The following is a 26,403-nucleotide window of genomic DNA, read 5'->3' on the forward strand; positions in this document are numbered from 1 at the left end:
TAACGAAGATTTAAACATTATCTTTAGATTTATTAAGGGTGCGGTAACAATCGTTTCCATGGCAACCAAATTGTCAGTAAAAAGCCAAGGCCTAATAACTTTGTGCACCATTTATTGACCTTCAGATTTTCCGATCCTGAATTCACTTTTTAACTATGCTGGTACATTGTATCTATCGTATTGAACACCGAAAAGGACTGTTATGCATGTGTTCTTCCTGTGTGTCCTTCCTTCTAGTGTCAAGAACATATACTATACAAAACCTTTGAAAGCACTGAATATGAAAGATCTACCTTGAGCATGAGTAGGCTTCAGAAACTTTGTATCAAATTTGTTACACCTCACTTGATAAACATAGACTACTAGCTGGCAGCATAACAAAGTTAATCCTCATCGCCTGAGCTATCTTCGGAATCAGACTCTTGCCCTTCTAAATTCTCATCTTGCCAATTGTTGCAGTCCTGCAGCCTACAGGTAGTGGTACACTTCAGACCATTGGCTAGGCACTGGCAATTTGGCAGCTTGCATACTGAGGTGCACTTGCAAGAAAGAAACTCTATGACGACATCTGGGGCAGGTGATCCGGTCATCCAGCAAATTGCAAGGTTGCCATCTTCATTACACCATCCATGACCAATTGGATTAGGAATTCTAGGACACGTTTCAAGAGCACGGCGCCACACTCCAGCCTGGTAGTTCGCACGTAGGCTGTGCATGAACAGGCAATCTTGACATGGTGGTAGTTGCCCTGATTCGATCTCTCCCTTCTTGGCTCTAAACAGCTGGTACCGTAGGTCATTCACGGTATTAGATGGACATCGGTTTGCATACAATTTACAGGTAAACTCTTGGAGCACACTGAAGAGTGTACTTGACATCGACCAGTCCTTTCCCAGTTGGCTAAATGCATCTTGGTACTTTCTGTTCTTCTGTACCAGCTTCAAGGCACTGATTTTGCCTTTTCCTCCGAAAGCACTCACAGTATCACACCCAGTGAATGCATGCATTCCGGGAAGTGCACTACACATGTTGTGACCAACAGCAGCAGCAACCTTCAGAACATCAACGAATCTCTCTCTGTTTTGGGTGCCGCACTTGATGAACAAATGGCAGCCAAATGTAGGAGCAACCGAGAGGCAAATGATAAGGACATCCGTATCTTCTGATGCGATGATGACGGAACTGGAATCTTCTGCTGCATGGTTTGCGTGGAGTAACATGCGCGTGTCTGCCTCCTCTTGTGTAGTGGACAAAGCGGGAACTTCACTTGAAGTGTCACTCGTCAGCTTGAAGCATGTATTTTCACACGTGATATACATGACTTTGTCGTGGAGCTTTGATCTCAATGCTTGCTTCTGCCAGTCCTGTGCTAGGAACTTGATCAAGTTGGTTTTACTTTTTGATGACGACAGAAGACGCCTCCACTGCTTGACTTTGTGGCCAGCAACGATTTTGCCAAAGAGAAGACCACTGTCTGACCCACGATTGACACGTTCAGCATTCTTTATGGACTCGTCTTTGTAAACATCAAATACCACATCCACTCGGTAGCTTTCTGACCCAGCACGTAATGCAGACACGAAAAGAGCCTCTGAAAGTTCACCGAAAGTTTTGTTCTCTCCGTGGGCTTTCTGTACAAGACTCATCCCATCGATCACACAGGCTGATGGTCGAGGAATGACTTCTGCCAAGGAAACATTTTTCTCCAGCTGTCGTGCTAAGGTGGCCTTGCTTGTTTTCTTAAGGGTGCCATCACAGTTTCCAAGTGACCATGGTAATGGCCCAAGTGGGTGAGCCAGAACTGAACTCATGTCCAACTTTCTGCTGGTAGCAATGAGTACCATGTGGCCAAATAACTTGTGGTCAGCTTTGAGAATAGCCTCCTTAGTAGTGCCTTTGGCCACTTTCGGTTTGTTCATATCAGAAAATGTTTTCAACTTCTGCTTGGGTAGTGGATCATGAAAGGGCTTCTTTCTGCTTTCAACTCGGTCATCTTGGAAGTGCTTGTACGCTGTTTCGCCAACTTGCTTTGCTGTGAGAAGATCCGTTGCAACATCAGCTGGGGCAACAGTAGCTGTTGAAAGGCTAATCAGCTCGGTCGGCTCACCGCTAAATGGATTTATCCATTCATTTTCCATCAAATCAAGAATGGATTGAACAGCTGCTTCATCCTTTCGAATACGAGATGATTCTAAGTCGTGATGGCTGATGCCAGGTGGCCTGATATCAGTCAGTTCCCGTATTTGTTTCAAGCAAGTGCTTCTGTGCTCTGCTGTAAGGTAATAGCGGCTCAATGCAGCTGGCTTGAGGCTGAATCCTTTGGTTCCTCCGGCAGTTTGTGTGTCCTTGTTGACTGTTTCTTCAATGGTTTGGTCAACTGGTATCCGGCCAAAGGGATTCTGTGTGCCCAACTGTACAGAAAATCCTCCATTCTCAAGCTGGACATGGACATCTGGATGATCAATTGAAAGTCGGGTCATCTCAGTGTAGTAAACGGAGAGGTAACGACTGTAATTCACTCTGTCGTAAGCAAAACACCACGGGAGAACAGCACGGATGGCATACAGATGGAGCATCCAGTTGCCTTCTCTTGAAGATCTAATCAAATGCAGAAGTGTCTCAACCATGTCCATGTACGACATCCAAAATTGTGCCAAATGCCCTGCCTCAGTTCTCAGGAAAGAAAGATAATCCTGATAGAGATCAAACAAATAGGCAAACCGCGGACTGTTGAGAACCGCATCTAGGTTTTCCTGCCGATTAACGTTGACAATCAGTGCTCGCGTGTCATCCAACAAGGACTGTAACTCTCCAGGGGAAGCTTGTTTCCCTTCAAACCACTTAAGGAAACCTTTCCAAGCTAGTCTCTGAAGCGCCTCAAATACAAGCTTGTGAAGGCGTATCCCTCGGTTGTACTGCTGGCCATTCAAAACTCGATCTACAGAACCTTCTGTGATGACTTCGGACTCAACAGCCAGATCCCGTAGTCCTGCATCAAGGAAACGCTTTCCAATAACCGCCAGGAAGTTGCAAATTGTGTGAAACGCGCCCATTCTCAGTACAATTGGTTGGAACTTGTCTGGGTGTTTCCAGGTGATTTCTGCTGCCTTTGCATACATGGCTTGGTCGAAAACACACACAATGTCCTTTAGATGAAGAGATTCTTTGATCTTGAGAGCTTGGTTTAACACTTCATTCACTGTGCTCATTGCTGTCGCTGGTGCGTTAATAGTTGGAAGGTAACCTACTGTGTCCTGGTTGACAGGAGTTTTATCTCTCGTCATGATGTTAAAACCAGTCCACCCACTAATGTTCTGCTCAGTGGTGTTAATTTGTCTTGCCATACACCAAGTAAAGTTCTTCATGTTCGCTGTTTTGATGGCATCGCTAGAATCAACTGGTAGCAGTTTTATTTCTGGCGGGCCAACACGCTCACCAGCGTTAAAACTTGGCAAAAGAAACTGTGCTTGTTCGATGCTTCTTTTCTTTTGCTTTGGCATTGTCGTAGCAGGTGTTGGTGCTTCAACTGTGTGTACCATTGGCTGAACCACGATGCCATTTACACGGTGAGATGTTCCACCTCCACTGAGAGTTTCCTCCAGTCGGTCAATGTTGTCAAACGCCAATGTTGTAGGCACACCAGGATAGATGTTTGATGGCAACATAACACCCATTTGCTCATCACTTTCAATCTTTTTCATACACAGTGCAGTTTCTATTTCCTCCAGTTTTGAATATGACACGCCATGGCCAAGCCGGTTTAACAGCTTAATCACTTCCACGTTTCCAGTGAGTGTTTTTACAGCCCAGGGAAGCAGGATGTGCTTGGCTGTAGTACACGACCCTCCGCTTACTGCAAACATGCAGTCTTGGGAAACGGAGTAGATAAACCTATTCACACGGGACGTCATAGGCTTCTCTGTGTCACCTGCCACAAGGGTCTGCAGGAATGCTGTCAGGAGGGGCGTTAAAGGTAGATAATCCTTATCCAACTCATGTGGTTCAGGAGGCCATCCAAGGTGTGCTTCATCTTGGGATTTCTTCAACTCGTCTCTGACGTATAATGCTGTCTTCTTGACCAGTTGTAATGGATCTGATTTACCTTCTTTCATGGACTTTAGCTCTCCTTTCATTCTCATTTGCTCAGCTGCCAAAGTAGTGATCTTTAGGTTATCAGGAATTATAAGGAGTTTTCCATTGTCGTCAGGAAAAATCAACAGACTTTCCCCAAATTCTCCCTCCAATTTACGGCGGATGTGCTTCTTAGTACTGGCTTGTACGTCTTCAACACCATGCGCTTTCATGTACAGAACTAGCTGGCCTGTCAAATCCACCATAGGCAAAACCCGGGGATTCGAAAACAATTCTTCCCTTATGTTAGCAAAGAGCATCTGGTAGGCATCGTCTTCAGCATCTGCATACATCCTGTCCCCATCTTTTCCTTTATCCAGATTGTCGCTGGGTTTATAGTATTCTCGTGTGTAATCGCGGTAGCAAGTCTTGTGATAATGAGCCTCCGCAGCAACCAATTCTCGAGACGTCACTGTTAATATCTTGCTATCCCTCTTGGCAGTGGCCACAGCTCTAACTTTTTCATCTGCACGAAGTTCACTTGCTTGAATAAGTGGCTCCCTGGAGTGTGATCGTTTTATGTATTTGTTGCCTTTGTCACAGAAAATACATATCTTTTGATACACCCGGGAACTGCTGGAAGCTCTCTTAGAAGAAGATAGCTGTTCATCACGAGGGTCTTCGGTCACGGTATTGGCAATCTTTGATTGTAAGCTGTTCAGCGTCTTCTTGTGCGTAAAGGCACTCCTACATTCTCGATGGTAATAAACAGCAGGAACAGCTTCATTGCTGGTCGGCAGTTGTAGGATGGGTTCGAATTTGTGCATTTCTGCTGCTTTTCGAAGGGTGACCCATGATGACTGATCTTTTGGTGTTACTAGTTCTATGCGTGGAGCTTTCACAGAGCATATTACACAGGTTGTAAAGTCAGTGTCAACACGTGCCCTCTTTGAAGGCCTCCCATCTGAATCCGGAGACGACATTTGCCGTTACTGTCACAAGCACGCACATGACTGAACGTTGAAGAAAGAGAAAATTGCGTCATTTAACTACCTTATTACATGAAATTTTCGCGACACGTTAATTTCGCGAATTTCGCGATTCCAAAAAAATCGCGAAATTAAAGTGACGCGAACAATAAGTGTCGCGAACATAACATGAGGCGAAAATTAAGTGACTCACATTATAATAATAATAATAATAATAATAATAATAATATGAATTTATAGAGCGCTACATCTAATAAAAATCCGTAGCGCTTTACAATAATAACAGATAAAAAATTTAACAATAAATGACCATAATTTACACATGTAAACAAAACGGAAAAATAATAATGATAAACTATAAATCATAGGCCCGTTTAAACAAGAGTGTTTTAAGTTTTTGCTTGAATTCCTCTAGAGAGGCACATAGTCTTAAGTTGTCCGGTAAACTGTTCCATAGTTTCGGGGCAGTATAGGAAAAGGCTCTACAGCCATATGTCAATAATCAAGAAAGAATAAGTCTAGTACCACTGAAGGAAGGAATTATCAATCTAAATGGATTTTGTCGTCAATTGACTCAAGAACAATAACTCATGCACGTACAAGCATGACCTACTTGTAGACATTGTGAGGATCGGACTGCTCTGTTGTTGCTATTGCCGAGATTTAGTCCCGCCCTTGCGTTTTTGTTAATTTTGACGTTATTGTTCCTTTGATGAAGTCGTTTAATTTAATTCAAGGGCATGTTAAATAATACTGCCAAAGAAATATTAATTGTTTCTTACTCAAAAACGCGAAATTAAAGTGATTCAAAATACAAAATTTTCGCAAAATCGCGAAATTTAAGTGTCGCGAAATATGCGCACCTCAAAATCGCGAAATTAACGTGTCGCGAAAATTTCATGTAATAAGGTATTTCATTAGTTTTCTATGAAATGTTGCTAGCCTAGAATTATGAATTACACTGAACGTATAGCTGAACAAGTAAATCGAGTTGCCCAATCTGCCAACCATAATTATTGCCTGTAACAATGTAATTATAAGTCAACTTGATCACTAGGTTCACCACTATGGTACCTGTAAGTTCGTACAGTTTGACATCGATAACCTTTCTAAGTACTATTTTGGCTATAGCACTTCAAATATTACTGCTTTTAAGGTTTTCTTATCTTAGAAACTCGTCAAAAGGCATTTAAACATGATAAATTTGCTTAAAATGCCATAATAGACAGATATACTTACAGTTCTGGCCTCTCAACATTCCGCCATCTTGGATTCCAAGGATACACGTCATGTAAGACATCACAAAATATACTTTCGTTGTTATTTGCTTTTTTATGCGAACGAATGGGATAAATGCAGACATTTTAACATAATTCCCAAACGGAATAGCATTAGTTTACATATTTTATTCAACAGTTGTGAATGTTAGGGAATTATAGGCATTTTGATAAGAAATACATTTCATGGCCGCCATCTTGGATTTTCACTCTCCAGGTGATATAAAAGCCTACGTTTAATGTTGCTTAGCTACAAAGAGGACAGGTCCATCAAAGTTTTTTGGGTTCTACATACAACAGGTATTAATAAAAACCAGGTAGCGTCTGGTCCCTCCACATGGTACCAGTAGGTGGTCTGGCTCATGGACTAAGAGAGGCATGGAGGGCTTGTGGTTAGTGCATTGGACTGATCTGCATTGAGCAGTACAGGTTCGAGCCCTGCCTGGGGTCACTGTGTTGTGTTCTTGGGCAAGACACTTTACTCTAACAGTGGCCCAGTCTAAGCAGGTTTATAAATGAGTACCAGTAAATTAATGTTGGAAGGTGTGTGTGTGTGTGTGTGTGTGTGTGTGTGTGTGTGTGTGTGTGGGGGGGGGGGGGTGCAGGGGACTACATGTAGCATCCCTTCCAGTAGAAAGAATAAATACACCTAGTCATTCAATCGACAGAATCTGCAGTTAACCACCAGCAGTATGAGCCACACTACATTGAAGACTCAAACCTTAACATTTATTTAGTGGACATGAAACATTGGATGTAAATTATGTACAGTGTACATGTATGCTTTGTGTCATATAATAAATGAAAAGTATTTTTTATTTACTATTTTCAGGAAAGAGAGCGATCTTCTGCCTTCAAGGCTGTTGGATTGATAGCTATTGCTGTGCGACAAGATGTTGAGAAGCACAGGGGGCCTGTGTTTGAACAAGTAAAAGTTCTATTTCCTATGAAGGATCTTGGGCACAAGTAAGTATAAATATCCAAGCTCAAAGTAATCTTTGTGTTCTACTGTACATAGCAAAATTTTATTTTGTATACATCTCTTTTTCTTGCACAGTACAGTCGAACCCTTTCTTTGGAACACCATAATATATACAGACACCCTGAGCTATATTATTGATGGTTTCACTTAGTGGTTTAACTAAGAGCAGCCAGAACTCATATACATGTACATTTGTATTAAACTCTACCTCTATAATAATACAGATGGGAGGCATGGTAGCCTAATGGTAAGTGTGCTGAACTCCGGATTAAGTGGTCTGGGTTTGAGACCTGGCCGGAGTCACTGGGTTGTTTTCTTGAGCAAGACACTTTGCTCTCATAGTGCCTCTTTTCACCCAGGTATATAAATGGGACCTGACCAATTTACTGCATGGGGTAACTCTGCAAGGGACTAGCATCCCATCCAGGAGGAGAAGAAATACTCCTTAGCTCAGCCCCTTTGTAAAGAGCTTTGAATGTACACTGTATTTCAAACAAGATCTTTTACAGGAGAGTCTTGTGAAGGTCCACCTTAAATTCTTTTAACAAGATTGCGTTGGTTGTACATTTTCTGTAAAATTGGACTAAACGTTATGTGACTGAACTTGTTCCTCTCAATTCATCCCAACTCATTCTTTCTGTTTCAGGCGTCAGAAGGCAGTGACAGTTGATCCAATGGTTTTTGCGTGTGTTGCTATGATGTCCAGAGCTATTGGGCCAAAAATTTCCAAAGAAGTTAAAGAGTTGTTAGAGCCAATGCTGTCAGTCGGTTTGAGGTATCCTCATTTTGTTTAAATTAATAATTATTTTGTTATACTCTGTTTGACCACATTGACAAGTCTGCAGTATAAGGAATCTGTTCTTGATTATAATAATTTTATAATGTTGCCAGCCTGGCCTGAAAGGTTACAAAATAATTTAAATGTGCATATCTGTATGTGTGTACAGAATGATGTTGACAGGTTAGGAATTCACATGTGCACACTCCGCACGTGCGCATATACCTTATCATCAGAACAAACAATGTTATCAATTATCAGAATATATATTTATTGTTCATTGCAGTCCAGCCCTTACAGCATGCCTACACGATTTAGCTCACCAAGTACCTCAACTTAAAAAGAGTATTCAAGGTAATAATAATAATTGAAATCATTTATTAATATTATTTTTAAAATAATGTTATGAATATTGTTGTATTACCAGACTTGTAACACTTTACACTGATGTAAAAGATCATTCAGTACATCACAGTCAGTGATCTGTCTTGCTCTCAATTTGCAGATGGCCTCCTCAAAATGTTGTCCATGATCCTGATGAACAAGCCATCCCGTCATCCTGGTGCACCCAGAAGTGCCACTCCCACCCTCACTCCATCAGGTGATTTGCATTACTATTCCAGTAATAAATATTAATTTTAGTTGGCTTTATTCTCACTTATCTTTATAATGCACAAGTTGCAATGCACATGTTGCAAGGATTTAAAAGAAATTCATTAATGCATTTTATTAGTTGCAACATTTTTGTTGCACTTTTTGTTGCATTGTATTTGTGACTTACTTTGACTTATGTCCAAAGCCCTAAGTGGGCAGAGGGCCAGACATCCTCCTCCGCCATGCTGCACGGTCGCGGGCAGCCACCGCTGCCTCCTTCCACGAGCCGAAACCCAAAGCCGCATTGTATTTGTACATCAGTATTAATAATGCATATTTAATTACACATACACTAACTTTTTTATTTTATTTGCAGCTTCTTCTCATGCCCTGTTTGAGTCTCTGGATGTGACAAGCACTGTATTAGCTTTGAGGACGCTGGGAACATTTGATTTTGAAGGTGATAGACTGTAACACTGTGCAAGAGGAATGTTTAAAACTGTGGCTTTTCCTTTGGTGGCACAGGCTGTAATGACAAGCCTGGTTTCCATAAAATAGTAGTTGTTATAAATACAGTGTATGTGCATTAAATCTTATACAAGCCGTATGAGTGCATGTACAATATTCATGTACGTCAAACAATAGACAACATGTACTGTTGTTGAGATGAAAATATTAAATATTAGGAATTTTTCTAAATAACCTTTCAATCAATTCTTTTGTCTACATGTAGTTCTAAGTCTTTGTTTATCAAAATGAATTATTCTTGTAAATTAATTTAAATTATCATTAAATAAACAGCCCTATTAAACTTTATTAATTTTCTGTTTCTGCAATCCTCCAACTATTCTCTTGACACACCCTCCAACTCTCCCTTACACAGTCATCATTCATACTTAGACTGTTCAAAGTAACTTCAGTCTAAGTATGAATGATGTGTAAGTCACTTACAGTGTAGTAAAATAAAATAAAAAATGCATTGTTTTGTTCCAAAATATCCATAATCCTCCTACATTTAAGGTTTTTTGGTTTGATTCCCCACCCCTCTGGAAATTCCAGTTAAGTTCCATACTTTCCTTTTATATATTTTTTGACCACATCTGGCATTATGAGTAAGTTGTTTGGGACCTCCCACCCATTCATAATTTTCATGACCTTCTATGGGATGCATACAGATAAATGATTGTTTATTAATCTAACCATACAGGACATCTACTGGCTCATGGAAACCTCGTTCGTCATTGTGCTGATACTTTTCTGGCAAGTGAACACAAGGATATCCGCATGGAAGCAGTTAGAACCTGCTCTAGACTTCTGTCACCATCTCTTCATGTATGTGAAAAATGAAGTGTTCTCTTTAATGTGATTGTGGCAAGATGGGGTGAGGAAAATACTTGTAATGTCAATCTGTTTGAAAACACTCCTGATAAAAGGACAGAAGGATAAACTGAGGGTAGCAAAGGATAGTTAGAAATTGAAGTGACAGACTGTCAGATGTAAAAAAATTGTCTTTTTACATGTACATTTACATGCACAAATTATTGATGTGATAGTTAGTTGGTTATTTGGATTATCATTCTCTGTGCACAGCCTATGGTAGTTCCCAATGCCGCACTCCATCATGTCTCAATCAGTGCCAGTTCGACGCAGGTTGTATCTGAGGTGTTGTCAAAAATGCTTATGGTTGGAATCACTGATCCAGGTACAATTTATTACATGTATACACAAATTGTTAGGAGTCCTGAATTGTAAAGTGGTTAAACTTATTATTACTGAGTAAGCCACCAATACTGTACTGTAACAAGGGTAGCAAAGTCAAAATAATGAATCAGGCAGAAAGTTCATGGTACATGTATGCTCAGGGGCGGATACAGGGGGGTGGATAGGGTGGATATCCACCCCTCATTTTTCAGTAAAAAAAAATTCGAAATGTCACTTTATTTGAAATAGAAAATAAATAAAGAAAGAAAAATTAGCTCTCGCTCATGTCTGGTTGTTGTTACACCACGTTTCGCCGTCTGCCGCCACTTAGGGTTAGGGTTAGGGTTAGGGTTAGGCCCTAATGGTCTGCCATCCACCCCCCCTTTTGAAATCCTGGATCCGCCCCTGATGCTTACAGTGTATGCTGTGTCTGATATATGTGACCAAGCTTTGTGTTTTCACAGCAGAGTGTACTGCCAGTTAGTAGTAGTTTCACAACAGCTTCAACATAATTTAAAGCGTGGGTTGCTCTAAATCAAATTATGATGAGATTATGTTGTTCTTGATTCTCACCACAGACTCAGACATTCGTTTCTGTGTGTTGTCTTCACTGGATGAGAGATTTGATGCTCACTTGGCTCAGGCAGAGAATTTATCAGCTTTGTTTGTGGCCCTTAATGATGAGGTAAGAATTGAATGATTGATTGATTTATCATGATAATTAATCAATAATCAGTGAATTTTAATGAATAGCAGGATGGCATTGTACGTGTAGATCTTTTAAAACTCTGCACAGCAAACTTTTTTAAATAACTGTGGAAAAATGATAATAATTATCCTCTTTTTATATTTTTCCCAAAAGAAATTTGAAGATGACTTTTAACTTTGTACCTCGATCATAGTTTATGTTAACATGTACATAAAATTGCAGTTTTAGTATGCTCTCCGATTAATAAATTATAAAATTTTTTTTAGACTTTCCACACTGTTATTAATATTAATTTGGTGTTGCTCCCAGTTCCTAGAAATGAAAGTTTATTGTAACACACTTGCATATCGTTTTTTTCAGGAATTTGAGATTCGCGAGCTTGCTATCTGTACAATTGGCAGACTTAGCAGCTTGAATCCTGCCTACATCATGCCGTCATTGAGAAAAACTCTTATTCAGGTACAATGAACATGTACTTCTAAACCTAGTACCTAGAAGTGTCAAATCCTTAATTGGGACTACAGGAGCTGTAGACAATGAGTAACTTAACTGTTGGCAATAAATATTATGAAACGTTCTTATGGCTAAAGTATTGATGGTTATTGAAAACAAATTGTTCAGTTCCAAGAAATGGCCTTTCTTGTTAAACATGCATGCTGGAGTTGATGGACAATCTGTTCGATTGTAATGATTACTAACTGGCTCTTTTCTTAATTATTTAGTAAGTGATTGTACTATTTAATTTACAACCTAAGTGCACAATTGGGCTTGATCTGTTAGGACTTCAGTAAGGCAGAAATTTTTACTTACTTTCTATAGATACTGACTGAGCTGGAATACAGTGGAGTGGGTCGTAACAAGGAACAGAGTGCTCGTATGCTGGGACACTTGGTGTCCAATGCACCACGACTTATTAGGCCTTACATGGAACCAATCCTAAAGGTCTGAACATGTTCTTGTACCCGAGTGTTTTAAGCACCTGTCATTAATGTACTTTACATTCATCGTTGTATTTTAGATGTAGTTTATATTTAAATTTGGTTAATGAAGAGCTACAATGTAGAAATGTTACCAATAAATCATCATCATCATTGTCATCATCACCATCATCATTTCCACAGGCACTGATTCCAAAGTTAAGAGACCAAGATCCCAATGTAGTTATCAGTGTGCTGGCTGCAATTGGAGAACATGCTCAGGTAAAGACTAGCTTTTATTCAATAATAATAAGCTTATAAGTGGGAGGCGTAGTGGCCAAATGTTTAGTGCACTGGGGCCCGTTTCTCGAAAGCCCCGAAAACTTAACGGGCCCGTAAAGCCATTTTAAATTATCTGTGTTTTGAAAACAGAGAATTGTATAAGCCTGAAACTTTGTATGAAGGAAACCTCCTTTGATATTAAAAATTTCATGGAATTAAACAGCTCTTTAATCAAAGGGTTTGAGATTTTGCTATGGCTTTACGGGCCCGTTAAGTTTTCGGGGCTTTCGAGAAACGGGCCCCAGGACTCCAGATTGAACGGTCTGGCTTCGAGCCCTGGCCGGAGCTCTGTATTGTGTTCTTGGCCAAGACACTTCACTCTCATAGTGCCTCTCTTTACCCAGGTGTATAAACAGGTACTGGCGATCTAATACTGGGGGGTAACCCTGTGATGGACTAGCATCCCATCCAGGGGGTTAGAAATACTCCTAGTTGCTTCATGCTACAAAACCTGGGATAAGCTCCCGCCTGACAGGCCACTAGGGTCAAACACAGACTTTACCTTTGCCTGTAAAATAGCAATATTACTAAGGAAATCCATTAGTACATACAAAATGTACTTGTATGATGTATATCAGGCATTTTATAAATCCTAATTCACCCAACGGATGAATACATGTATGGTATAAAAATTGTAAAAATTCTTGAAGAATATTTAAAACCTACATGTAACTTTACAATCTTGCCATTACTTAATATAAACAGGTCAGTGGAACAGAAATGAGTAAATGGCTGAATGAGCTTTGTCCCATAATTCTTGACATGCTTCAGGATGCATCACTGATTGCAAAGAGAGAGGTAAAATTTGTAATTCAGTATAATTAAGTCAGCATTTGTCAGCCCATTAATTTTTGCTTCGTTAATGCTGTTCTTTTAAAATGTTCACTACAGTATATGTATGAACTGTACATAACTGTGTATATGTTACATATATCATCTTGCACATTGATATTAGTGTGAATACATTGTAATGTGTGCTTGACCAACAGATTGCATTGTGGACTCTTGGACAACTTGTTGAAAGTACAGGGTAAGTCCTCTCAGCCTGTAGCAATGGCCATTTACTGACTAAAAGTAAAAGATATGAAAATTTATAGCATGTTCCAGGCATCTATTCCTTTAGTTTAGCAAATACAGGATTAGCGCATAGAACAACTAGTGGAAAAAATAGCAAGGGGTTTAGAGTGAGGGAGTAACCTCCACCACATCCCAATTAACAGAAAACTTGTAACAGGCTGCCAGATCTAATAATGCCTTGGATAAGGTGATTTTATCAAGCAACCCTCCTTTTATCAAGCAACATTCCAATCCATCTTAAGATGACCATAAATACAACTAAGATTGTACAAGCCTGTTATTCTCTATTTTGTAGATATGTTGTAGAACCATACAGGAAATACCCTAACCTTTTGGAAGTCTTGTTGAATTTCCTCAAGACAGAACAAGCACCTGGGATAAGAAGAGAGGTAACATGATTTTTTTTTATTTAAAAATACATTAACTTTGTAAACATAAAGAAAATACAGTATTTACTATAATTAAGTATTTACCTTAATTATTACATGTATAACAATCATGTTGATTTTAAGAATATTGCCGAAGGCCCAATGCTTTGTTCATCCAGAACTACATCAGACTCCAGGCATCCACTCAGGCGCGCAGTGTCATTTTGTTGCATTATTGCATTTTGTAAAGTTAACATGCTACAGAAACAAGTGTAAACAACTTTACATGTACAGTTATACCTTCTATCACTTCCTATGAAAATTTTATTTATTATTATCTAGGTTACAGAACTACTGTAAGTGTTTGTTGTGTGATCTTATATAGGCCATCAGAGTGCTTGGGCTCCTTGGGGCACTTGATCCTTATAAGCACAAACTCAATCAAACAGGAGGCGTGTTAGTGGATGGTGACTCTGCTGCCATTAGTAAGGACATGACTGACAGTGAAGCAGGTACTTCAGATGTTTTCTAGAAATATTTCTTACATTCTCACTCCAATGGCTTTTATCACTTCTCTTAGCCAGCAAAGCCTTGGCATGAGAAATGAAGCAATCTGGAGACAAAGAATACCGTCAACTCCCACCTTGCGGACACCTCGTTATTTCGGACACGCCCTTATTACGGACAGGAGTTGAAGTCCCAGCAAATAAGAATTACTGAAAATAACTCCCACTATTACAGACTTTCTCTATTATGGACACCAAATCGTGGTCCCAAAGGTGTCTGTTATAGTGAGAGTTGATGTATTTGAAAAAGTTCATTTTTTTTTAATTGGACCAAAGTAAAAAATGCCATGACTCTCGTACATTCTTTTAAAAAATCGTGACTGCATACATACATGTAAACACCAAAAGTCCTAGAATCTAGGACTAGAAATTGTTTGTCTTTGAACAGAGCCCTTCATTTCTTGTGCCAAGGCCCTGCTCGCTAAGGAAAACAAGAGGGGTTATGGGCATGAAAATGTATTTCTTATGACACTGACAAAGTTGCAGCAATTAAGAGTGGGTTCCTTTGGGATGTTCCAGATCAAGATCAATGATACTAGATCACTCAGATCCTAGTGCATCAGGGTAACCGATGACATTCTCGTCCCCATAGCCCTTTCGTTTCTCTTAGCCGGCTTGGCACGAGAAAACGGAGGGCTCTGGGGACATAGGATTTTTGAATTAATTCGAATTTTTTTGATTGGCTGTTTGGAACAAAGAATTCCTGAACGGAAGTCGAAAACGTAACAACTCTCTCATACATTCTTTTGAAACGTCATGACTGCATACATGAAGACCGGAAGTCCTAGAATCTAGGACTGGAAATCCTGTGTCCCCAGAGCCCTCTGTTTCCTCATGCCAAGGCCCAGCCGGCTAAGAGAAACGAAAGGGCTATGGGGACGAGAATGAACCGATGAATCCTTGTCCACATGGCTTCATCTGTTCCACTGAAGCAGAACTTGTATCATTGATCCTGATCCAAATCATCCTAAAGGAACTCACCCTAACAATACAATCAGGTTTACCTTTCTTGCTGGCTTGGCTAATATTTTTAACAATTTTTATTCACAGCTGATACAAACACAAGTGAAATGTTAGTGACAATGGGAAGCATTCAGTTAGAAGAGTTCTACCCTGCTGTGGCTGTATCAGCACTGATGAGGATAGTCAGGGACTCCTCCCTCTCCAGTCATCATACTATGGTCATCCAGGTGTGATTTTGCTCTGCAATTTCCATTCTGGTCCCAGAGCCGCTTGTTCCTCTAAGCCAGCTGAACCTGTGCATGAGAAACAAGTGGTTCTGGGGACACATGCTTGGCTGGATTTTAACAAAAGGAACAGCCAACCAGATGAACCGTTTTAGAATCCCTTTGTTTATATGAGAGTTTTAAATAGTTGATTTGAGTGGCTAGATTTTAAACTCTCTTTTGTTAAAATCTATCCAATCAAATTGTGTGTCCCCAGAGCCACTTCACGCACAGGCTCTGCCAGCTAAGAGGGACAAGTGGCTCTGGGGACAAGAATGTACAATCTCCAATAGCGGGCTAAATTTTAAGCCTCATCTACATGACATGTGCTCCTTTTTTCATGATAGGCAGACATTGTAAGACAGCACTTAGGTTAAATGAAAAACGTTAAGACTCTAGTAAGAAATCAAATAAGACTGTGCAAGTATGCAACCGACAGTGAAGTGCGTGGATAATTTTTCAAATGAGAGTTTAATTTTACATCATTTTGAGATGTAATATTGATGATTCATTCGTGACTTACATGTACATGTAAGTGGACTGTATCCTAATCATGTACATTTTGTGCAAGGAAGGGAAAAGGGGATATTATTCAACAACTAATTTATGTAAATTAATATTGATGCCTTTTGTTTTTCTCAGGCTGTGACATTCATTTTCAAGAGTTTAGGAATGAAATGTGTGACATACCTCTCTCAGGTATTAAATTTTCAGCAGAATTTTGTTCAAGAATACCCAGTTTTAGGGAGGAACAAGTAAACAAAAAATGATTACATGTATTAAAATTTGCTGCCAAGATGTATAACGCCATAGAGATACATGTATTTCACAGGGTTACCACAGATCAGAAAATGGTCAGGAAAAAAAAAATTCTTGAAGGTCGGGTAATTTTATTTTGAATCAGGGAAATTGAGACATTGAAGGAAAGTCAGGGAAAATTAAACTCATGACACGTCCGACTTAACAGAAAAAATGTAATCTCAGTGATGTTTTTCTTTTGGAAGTGAAGGCCAGAGGCCGCAACTTTATCTGACATTTTGTATTTATTTGTTAAGGGGAACTTGATATTTATTAGGGAAAAGTCGTGAAAAAGTCAGGGAATTTTAAAAATCAGTGTCTGTCACAACGATGTTTCGAGTACAAATTGTCATCAAGTAAGATAAGTTGATACATTACCATGGGGTTGATTATAGTACATTATTATCCTGATTGTTTTTATTTATCTTTCAGATCATGCCTTCATTTATGAATGTCATTAGAACTTGTGATTCTTCATTTAGAGAGGTATTGGCAATTTACTCTACTGTCAGTAGCTTCAAAAAATTAAATTGCCTAGATGTAAACTTTTTGCATGTAGCATTAATTTTTGTTATGAAATCTAGAAATCAGTAATCTACTTTTTCATTCTTTTAATTTGTAGTTTGTACTTCAACAACTTGGCGTACTGATATCTATTGTCAAGCAACATATCAGGAACTACTTGGATGAAATTTTTGGCCTGATTAAGGTTTGTTCGTATAGTTAGTTTATTGTTGTTTACAACTGGCTTTGTTTTGGGCACTGGTGGCGTGTATCCTTGCAAGCAAAACCAGCATGAACGACTTGCTCTTACATGTAATAACTTGCCACAGAATATTGGCATTTCTACTAACTATGCTACAGGTAGCATATATATCAGATTACAACGTATTAACGTACCTGTGTGCAACAGTAAAATATAATTATATACTTCAGATCACTGTAAGTTATGTGGTTACATTACATGTTGAGATTCAATTTTTCACTTGCTACAATCTGGTATTTTCCTCTGTTCAATTTTCATTGCCATATTTAACCATAAACCAGAACGAAGGTAAATACCAAATTATACCAAGGGCGGTTTATAATAAAACGAACTACAACAGTTACAGTTTTTTTGTATGTTTATGAAACATCATTGACGAGGTTTTTTCCCCAATCTTTCTGTTTCCAGCAATACTGGATTCTTAACAGTCCGATGCAGACAACTATTATTCTGTTAGTGGAGCAGATAGTTACAGCTTTAGGAGGAGAATTCAAGGTAAACTGTCCACACGTCTAGCGATGTAACAGTCAAGTCAATTTGATCGCATTAATTACAGTTATACATAACAGTAATAACGATAGTGACTCTTGTAAATATGATTGTTTTGATGATAACTATGTGCTGTTTTGACTTGCTGTAGATCTACCTGCCTCAAATCATACCTCAGATACTCAAGGTGTTCATGCACGACAACAGCGCACAAAGGAGTGTCACAACAAAGGTCAGTCAGCACCAGCCCCTATGTACTCCTTTGTTAAGTGTTCAAACTTCCATAATCCAATTGGAAAGTCGCACCTTGCAAACCACGAAAATTACATCTATTTTACTGATGCGCGAAAAGACTCCAGTGATTTTTGTCAGCTTCAGAGGCGCAATAGCAATAACAGTCATGTCTACTATTCTAGCCGTTTTGTAAGGTTGCAATAACTAGTTTGAAATACTGTAAGTATTCGTCGGCTATTTTAAAATTATCCTGCGAAGTCGTGCGGTATGTTGCCTGATACTTAGCCGATGATACGATATTTCGGAAGAATAAGCAAGATAATTATTCAAGAAACTGTCAACGAAAATTACCTTACATCTAAAACAATTGCAGTGAAGAAATTATTCAACATGACACGAGCGTGGGACAAAGAAAAAATCTGAGTCCCCGACGGGAATCGAACTCATGGCCTCCCAGATACCGGTTGGGCGCTCTAACCAACTGAGCTAAGAGAGACTCCTTGTGAGCTGGGCCATTTACTAGGTTGATATATGACACCCGTCCTGCATACAGCTAGGATCAGCAATGTCGAAATCATCAAATGTGTAGTAAATAATAAAGATGGTAAATTTCAAGCTCGGTGATAAATAGTGAAGAAATTATTCAACATGACACGAGCGTGGGACAAAGAAAAAATCTGAGTCCCCGACGGGAATCGAACCCATGGCCTCCCAGATACCGGTTGGGCGCTCTAACCAACTGAGCTACGAGAGACTCGTTGTGAGCTGGGCCATTTACTAGGTTGATATACTGTATGACACGCGTCCTGCATACAGCTAGGATCAGCAATGTCAAATGTGTAGTAAATAATAAAGATGGTAAATTTCAAGCTCACTATTTCAAGCTCACTATTTATCACCGAGCTTGAAATTTACCATCTTTATTATTTACTAAAACAATTGTAGTTATGTTTTGCAAGACTTCGAACGAATCTGGCAACCTACCTTTATGGCAGGATATCTATTATGTATGAATGACGGATAACAATCACGGACCATATGTGGGCTTTGCGACAATTGAATACTTTATTTTCTTTATTTCACAGTTGTTGAATGCTCTTCAAATGTTTGGCTCCAGCCTGGACGATTACCTTCATCTTCTAGTGCCACCTGTAGTGAAACTCTTTGACTCATCTGATATCCCACTCACTGTCAGAAAGTTAGTGAAATACTTTTTTTTTACAGTTTAATTCTTACTGAGTTCAGTATTTAACTCTTTAAGCCCCGATAGTGCCATTTGCACATAATGCCGTAACTTGGCCAATATTTGTCCGATTAATCTGAATTTTTGCCACCAAAATTGCCATGGAAAGATTTGCATTTTGAAAACATTAAATTGTTCCTCGCTCTATTTGTGACTTGATTGACTACCCCTATAACTTTTGAAACTTTTTTTCCTGATATGTATTGTGAGATGCAACATATCTGAAACTAACCACGACACTGAGAGCTTTACAATAAGCTATAGTTTAGGGGTAGACCTACTACATACAGAGATACACACATTTTCTTTGTACGTTTTAAAGCCATTACTTTCTTATTATTTGTTAACATGTATAATGAACTGTTACAGTTAAACCACGATAGCTCCAGGGAATTGTCTTCTCGTTTGTTCTGTTTCATAAAATTAATGTAATGTTTGTGGTTATTTACCGGTAGCTGTTTGTTGTTGATATTCCAGGTGTGCCTTGGAGACTCTGGATCGTCTCAGTGAGTCGCTGGATCTCACAGACTTTGCATCACGAATCATCCACCCTGTAATCAGGACTTTGGACTCGTGTCCCGATCTGCGTACCACAGCCATGGATACACTGTGTTCTCTTGTGTTTCAGCTGGGAAAACAGTATTCTACTTTCATCCCTACTGTCCACAAGGTTTTGCATTATAATTTTACTTTAATTATATAAACTGCAGTGTTTCACAAGGATTTCCAGGAAGCCCTCAAAACTGTAAATGAACACACGTTAAATTTCAATAATTTTACTGTGATGATACCATCCTTGACCTTTTTGACTTAAAACTGTTGCTGTGTAGTCGAAACATCTTTAGATCTTCCTCGGACGTTTTCAGCAAACGTCGGAAATCTTCGGTAATCTTCAGAAATGTTTGAAAAAATGTTTGGAAACGTTCGTATGACCTTCAAATAATATTTGGATACTCATCTTAAATCTTCGGAAAATGGTTTTGTTAAACAAAATATTATACGTGGTTGCTTAGAAATATGAAATTCCTCTTTGAGTGTTCAACTTGATAGGTCTATCTCATGAGTGAGCGCAGCAAACGACTCATATTAAGCTGAACATGTGAAGGGAAGTTTCAAACCTCCGCGCACCCATGCATTATTCTATATTTATTACCTGATGCTATAAAATACAATTATCGTGCATGTATCTCCTTCAGATTCTCTCAACATACATGCAAGTGTCAATTGTTATCTTGTTATCTAGTGTAGAATCTTGTTCACAAGAATGTAAACGTTGCAATTTACTACGGAGATTTCGAGTAGTCCATGCGTGAAAGAATGTGTTATTGCAGTTCGCATTCTTTAATAAAATGTTGTCTGCAATTACATATTCTTAAATGCTTACTTAGTCCTATTATTAATCAATGTTGTCCGTCATATAGTGTTAAGTAAGGCAATCCTGACTTCTAAAGCTGCATCTTGTACTTTGTACGTGTATGTGTTATTTTTGTATGAAGATGAACAATTTAACTTGGATTCTGGGTTGAAGCAGAATAAAATGAAAGTCAATAGGGGTTGGAATTTGTGCGGGTGACATCTGTACAATGCATCTGGCTAGCCACGAACTAATGTCTTTTATGGAGTTCTAAGCCATGTAATAGAGCTATTGGTAAAAGCTGGCCCTACTTGGTGGAAATCCTTGTCATAAGTGGTCTTCAGGGATAGCACTTTAAGGTTGCCACAAACAAGGGAACTAGTCTCTGTGACAAGTCTCTTGGACTTTTCCTGGGGAATAAGTCCCTTCGTGTGAACTACCCATTTTCGTCAAGGAATCTAGTCGCAGTGACAAAATTTTGGTCCCTGCCACTAGTCCCACGAATTCTGCTTAACTGGTTTGAATTTGTGAGACTAGTCGCAGGGACTAGTCCCATGAGATTTTGCTTATCCGATCGTGTGTACTGTTTGTGCAACTCGTCCCTGCGACCAAAAAAAATCAACCAATTAACCACTGGCTGGTCCCTGTGACTAGTCCCTTTGTGTAAACACTACAGAGGACTTGTCTCTGTGACTTGTTACAATCTTATGGCCCCGTTTCATGTGCACTGCGTGTGCGACTAGTCAGTCGCAAGGACTAAACCCTATGACTAGACCTTTATGACAATCTGAAGTCTTCTTTTTACCTGGAACTTTTAGGTCATTGTGAAACATCGGATTCAGCACCAACGTTACGACATTCTGATTTGTAAAATTGTAAAGGTTGGTCAAAGTTGTTTGTGAAAATTACAGTTCGGTGCGTAGTACCATTGCCTCTTGGCAAGTTTTGGATTAAGTTTTGACATCGTTTTTGCATTTTTGACAACTTTATTATGGTTTCTCAGAAACTAGCCAATCAAAATGCAGGGAGTAAGGGAGGCATTGTTGGCAGTTGTCGGATGAGCGAACATGTAACTTGATAAATCTGTCTTTGTCCAGGCCATTGTCCAACAAAAGCCATTAGCGAGTTGAAAAAAAAACTATCTCAAAAAGTTGTCAAAAATTAATCAAGGACTTTGTACTAGCGGCACTGCACCCAGGCCAGCACTGTACTAATCTGGTGCTTCCAATTTTTGTTGTAGTTTTCTTAAATGACTGATGTTAGTTTATGCCGTGTACATGTGTGTTTTTAGAGCCCTTTTCTGTTGGATTGGGAGAATGAAGTGCTGGCACGACGTCAAAAGGCTGGCCGAGGGAACTTGGCAGATGACTCTGCTACTAATGCCGCCATTGAAGCTGCAAGCATTAAGAAGCTGACATTCAAAGCAGATAGTTTACAAAGGGTAATATTTTACACGCCAGATCAACCTTGCGGTTATTTTTTTGTTTATCTAAAGTATTAAGCTGTTTAAGTTTAAAGTGTTCTGTTTTAAGTAAAATGATAACCTCTCTTTCGGGAAAGATTGACGGGGGGCCTGAATGGGTAAAATAAGAACTGGGATTTGGGCGAATTTTCATTGGGAAAATGGGATTTGGGTTACTGGGACTTGGAATTAAAAACAAATAAACAATAGAACTGGGACTGGGGTTTGGAAAATCGGGAAAACAATAGGCATGAGGCTAGGAAATGGGATTTGGGGAAAATTTGGGCTGGGAAATGGGATTTATAAACCAGTACCCCCCTTCAGGACCCTCATGGATGATCTTTGTATGCTACAGATAGCATTCAATACTAAAAAATTACCGTTGTGTAAAACAATTCGAGCACATTCGTCGGTGAACTCCAGATAAGACTTCCGCAAGTATACTGCTAATATTCGTTGCGTCGTATTTGTAATGCTGCGTTTCCATTGACGGGATTAAAAGAATACCCTGCAAGTATACATGTAAAGTTAGTTTCTAACAAGTGTAAAGAACATTTTTGAGATACCACAACCCTCCAAGTTTACTTTTTTCCTGCTCAAGATTTGGTCGCCAGTGAAAAATTTTAGTCACCAAATTAAGCTGATGCTTTCAATCATTCCTCTCAATTTTAGTCACCAGGCTGGCGACCTTGATTAAAATTTAGTCGCCAGCTCCAAAATTTTAGTCGCCATGGCGACTAAAATGGTCTTAACTAACCAGACTGAAGGATATTAAAAGTTGTACTTTCCTTTGTAGGCTTGGGGAGCGGCAAGATGCGTGTCTAAAGATGACTGGATGGAATGGCTGAGAAGACTGAGTGTAGAACTTCTCAAAGAGTCCCCCTCCCCTGCGTTACGATCATGCTGGGCAACTGCACAGACTTACCCTCCCCTTGCCAGGTAAATGAATGACAAAGTGAATATTATATGAAAGACATACCGTAAAATTCCGGTTATAAGCCCCCCGGTTATAGGCCCATCTTCTTGGAAACAAAAAAATACATCCGATTATAAGCTCCCGGATATAAGCCCCCCTCTGCCGGATGACAGTACTGAACAGGGCTAAATGTTGCTTTATTATGCGTTTCTAACTTAAAACGTATTTCGATCAACACTCCCATGGCTCTTTTAGAAACGTTTTTTTCATTCCGCTTATAAGCCCTCCCGGATATAAGCCCCTCCGTTTATAAGCCCACCCAAAACACCTTACGAAGTTGTATAAGCCAGGGCTTATACCCGGAATTCTACGGTATACGTAAACTGCGGATAAATGATGAAATGAATGAAATGATCCTCGCAGTGTGTAAGCAATTTAAGCAATTGCATTTTTAGCCTGAAACAAAATTTCAAGGCTACAACGGGATTTGAACCCATGACCTCCGCGATACCGGTGCGTTGCTCTTCCAACTGTGCTATGAAGAGTTGTTAAATTGGGAGCAGATCAGCTGTAGGTCCTAATGTCCCACCTATGAAGTAGATGACAAAGTGTGTTCAAATCTTGTTTTAGCCTTTATTTTTTTTTTTCAGGCTAAAAAATTCATTTAATTGCTAACACGCCGTATATGACTGTTGGCAGAATACTGCGAAAGGACTTTGTATCACTAAGATTTTATTGAGAAGTAGTTTCACTCTTCTGTGGACTGGCTAAGATTACAATGTAATTTTTTTATCCGTCTAACCACTTTTACTTTACTTCTTTTCAGGGATCTTTTCAATGTCGCTTTCGTGTCTTGTTGGTCCGAGCTGCACGAGGAGCTCCAGAATGAGTTGGTGAAACATTTGGAGATGGCTTTGGAATCACAGATCCCAGAGATTACTCAGACTCTTTTGAATCTTGCAGAGTTTATGGAACATACAGAAAAGGTGATTTAATAAGACTTTCTTAATATTACTGATTCGGGTATATTGAAGATCGATGAAAGCATTAAAAAAATAATTGTTAAACTATGCACTTACATGTAGACTTAGGATGACTTGGCTTGACTTAGGCTAAGACAGACTAAGTGTGTAGTGTGAACTCTTGTAATATATATAGTTTTTATTCATTTACACGTAATTCAGTCTAAGGACTGCCAAGTGTAAAAGTTTTTTAATAATAAACGATATTTCTCTTTCTCTCTTCTCTTACATTTAAGGGTGCACTGCCTCTAAATAATGATCTGTTAGGCGAGCAGGCTTCCAAATGTCGAGCGTACGCGAAGGCCCTGCATTACAAAGAGGAGGAATTTCACAGAGGACCAACCACCGAAACTCTTGAGGCTCTCATCAGGTCAGTTATAAGAATTTGAATTATTGGACTAGACTTGGATTGGACTAGATTTGCAAGGTAAAGGTTGGAGTTCAAAAATTGGCCAAAACTGCAAACTGCCTGTTTGGAGTGAAAACTTGACTTTGCTAATGCTTGTTGGGCCACAGTCTTGTTGAGATTAAAATACAGCAGAATCCCGATTTCTCAAACCATTCATTTTTCGAAGCTCCTGGTAACTGGAACCGAACGCCATTTCCTTAGGTTTGTATCACAAAGTCGAACACTGATATTTTACTCCCAATTACCCGAACTCCCGATTTCTTAAATCAACTGTTAATAATAATAATGATAATGAATTTATATAGCGCATTTTTCATATATCTATGTTCAAATGCGCTGTACACATACTGTAATTTTCTACACAACACCGGGAGCTTCGTGCCCTACTCTTTGCGAATAGTGTGTGGGTTCGTTAACGTCCCCTGTGATAAGACTGAAGATACAGGAGACGGGACCTACGGTTTATCGTCCTTTTCCGAGAAGACTAGAATGTCTAACCATTTGCAGATGTAATTACAAAGGCAGCACATTCTCCTCAGTTATTTTAAGACCCTGAGTGTTGGTCCGGTCTGGGGTTCGAACCCACGACCTCCCGCACAGCAGTCCGGCGCTCTACCAACTGAGCTAACCAGGTGGCGGTTGTTTGCCTTGTAGTTTCTTGAAATTGGGATTTCACTGTAATTGTCTTGTTTCTTTCTGTTAGCATTAACAACAAGCTACAGCAACCCCAGGCAGCTCATGGTGTCTTGGTGTATGCTATGAAGAATCACGGCGCAGATGTGGTAAGCATTGATAAGCCATAAAAGACAGTAGATTTGAAAGGTCACCCTATGAGTAACAATCGGGTTGCTTAAAATTTTTATTTATGTGTTGTCTGTTAGAAAATCAAGGAGCGCTGGTATGAAAAACTCCATGACTGGGAACAAGCTTTGGAAGCTTACGACAAGAAGATGCTTCAAAAGCCTGAAGAAATCAACCTCGCTCTGGGGCGGATGAGATGTCTTGAAGCTTTGGGAGAATGGTAACTAGCGTGTGACTTGATTCTTTTTTTAGTTTTAATTTGAGTGTGTGTTTAAAATCAATTTTGAGTTGGAGATTTTTTCAAACAACACTCAAACAACTAAAGGACATTCTTATTTAGCGTATATGACGTTTCATGTGACTCGTCACATTATTAATTTTCACTTTATGTCAAATGTTATAAACGGGCCATTTCAAAGCTTCGAACTTCTTCATGACACCTTTCGACCGTCCCATTGACTATTCGTCTATTGTTTCTACCTCTGTGAAGGGGCTACCAAGAGTTTAATGCACCTAGTTTGGCCTTGTTTTCAACAACCTAACGACAGATAAGAGTCCGAAATTTGAAATGACAACTGATTAGAACATTCAAACTCACGCTTATTTTCGTCTTGACGTGATGCCGTTGTCAGCACTACTAAGTGATGACCTTTTGATTTCCTGGCAATGAAGTGATGTTTCTACCACGCCTTATGCTAATTTCTGACGAACCACTATTCAGCGACCACTTATCATTTCCCCAAGGGTGGCCGCTTGTTAGGGGTTCGACCGTACCATTTTCGTTCCCATAAAAGAACTTAACATTGTAACATGTAACAAGTTGTTGCTATTGTTTTCAGGGGTGAGCTTCACCAAGTGGCTGTTGATAAGTGGCCGGTAGTGAGTGATGACATCAGACAACAGATGGCTAGAATGGCCGCTGCTGCTGCGTGGGGACTGGGTAAGACTGTATTAAATGCGAGAACGGGGGGGGGGGGGGAGGAGAAGGGGAGGCTAGAATGGCCGCTGCTGCTGCGTGGGGACTGTGTAAGGCTATATTCAATGCGAGGGGGGAGGAAGGTAGTGGTGGTTTTGCAAGCCTGTATTTAAACTTAAACTGTTGTTGTTGTTCATGTAGGTAACTGGGACAGTATGGAGGAGTACACGTGCATGATTCCTCGTGAGACTCAAGAAGGAGCCTTCTACAGAGCAGCTCTGGCTTTGCATCAGAATCACTTCCAACAGGCTCAAGCTGTAAGTCCCTTTTGACTAATTAACACGTGTTTCAGTTGTAGCAGTAATCGGTAGGCTTTTCTTGATCTATTTATACCCC

At 39.6% G+C, this 26,403-nt stretch overlaps 2 protein-coding genes across 2 annotated transcripts in view; one reads left to right on the forward strand and one right to left on the reverse strand.

Moving 5' to 3' along the window:
- Positions 1–26,403, forward strand: part of LOC144658090 (serine/threonine-protein kinase mTOR-like) — a 59,441-nt gene that overhangs the window by 11,880 nt on the left and 21,158 nt on the right. Inside the window, exons 9-40 of the mRNA XM_078518412.1 lie at positions 7,170–7,303; positions 7,966–8,094; positions 8,384–8,451; positions 8,603–8,698; positions 9,068–9,151; positions 9,899–10,023; positions 10,282–10,393; positions 10,971–11,077; positions 11,462–11,560; positions 11,921–12,043; positions 12,223–12,300; positions 13,066–13,158; positions 13,350–13,390; positions 13,733–13,826; positions 14,191–14,317; positions 15,422–15,561; positions 16,240–16,296; positions 16,828–16,881; positions 17,018–17,104; positions 17,570–17,656; positions 17,802–17,882; positions 18,970–19,082; positions 19,605–19,797; positions 21,300–21,362; positions 21,773–21,922; positions 22,740–22,882; positions 23,686–23,845; positions 24,118–24,251; positions 24,994–25,072; positions 25,172–25,311; positions 25,931–26,031; positions 26,209–26,324. Coding sequence (XP_078374538.1) covers positions 7,170–7,303; positions 7,966–8,094; positions 8,384–8,451; positions 8,603–8,698; positions 9,068–9,151; positions 9,899–10,023; positions 10,282–10,393; positions 10,971–11,077; positions 11,462–11,560; positions 11,921–12,043; positions 12,223–12,300; positions 13,066–13,158; positions 13,350–13,390; positions 13,733–13,826; positions 14,191–14,317; positions 15,422–15,561; positions 16,240–16,296; positions 16,828–16,881; positions 17,018–17,104; positions 17,570–17,656; positions 17,802–17,882; positions 18,970–19,082; positions 19,605–19,797; positions 21,300–21,362; positions 21,773–21,922; positions 22,740–22,882; positions 23,686–23,845; positions 24,118–24,251; positions 24,994–25,072; positions 25,172–25,311; positions 25,931–26,031; positions 26,209–26,324 — 3,408 coding nt within the window. The remainder of the gene's footprint in view (positions 1–7,169; positions 7,304–7,965; positions 8,095–8,383; positions 8,452–8,602; positions 8,699–9,067; positions 9,152–9,898; positions 10,024–10,281; positions 10,394–10,970; positions 11,078–11,461; positions 11,561–11,920; positions 12,044–12,222; positions 12,301–13,065; positions 13,159–13,349; positions 13,391–13,732; positions 13,827–14,190; positions 14,318–15,421; positions 15,562–16,239; positions 16,297–16,827; positions 16,882–17,017; positions 17,105–17,569; positions 17,657–17,801; positions 17,883–18,969; positions 19,083–19,604; positions 19,798–21,299; positions 21,363–21,772; positions 21,923–22,739; positions 22,883–23,685; positions 23,846–24,117; positions 24,252–24,993; positions 25,073–25,171; positions 25,312–25,930; positions 26,032–26,208; positions 26,325–26,403) is intronic.
- Positions 96–6,699, reverse strand: LOC144658096 (uncharacterized). Its single transcript, XM_078518421.1, has 2 exons — positions 6,300–6,699; positions 96–5,084 (listed from the first exon to the last, which is right to left on the reverse strand). Exon 2 carries the CDS (start codon positions 5,052–5,054, stop codon positions 384–386), a length of 4,671 nt encoding a protein of 1,556 aa, XP_078374547.1. The 5' UTR covers positions 5,055–5,084; positions 6,300–6,699; the 3' UTR covers positions 96–383.

This window comes from Oculina patagonica, chromosome 6 (genome assembly GCF_052425735.1).
Source record: "Oculina patagonica isolate OP01 chromosome 6, crgOcupat, whole genome shotgun sequence".
NCBI classification, from domain to species: domain Eukaryota; kingdom Metazoa; phylum Cnidaria; class Anthozoa; order Scleractinia; family Oculinidae; genus Oculina; species Oculina patagonica.

Coding starts and splice junctions, on each gene's coding strand:
- LOC144658096 (XM_078518421.1), bottom strand. CDS start 5,054: ATGTCGTCTCCGGATTCAGATGGGAGGCCTTCAAAGAGGGCACGTGTT.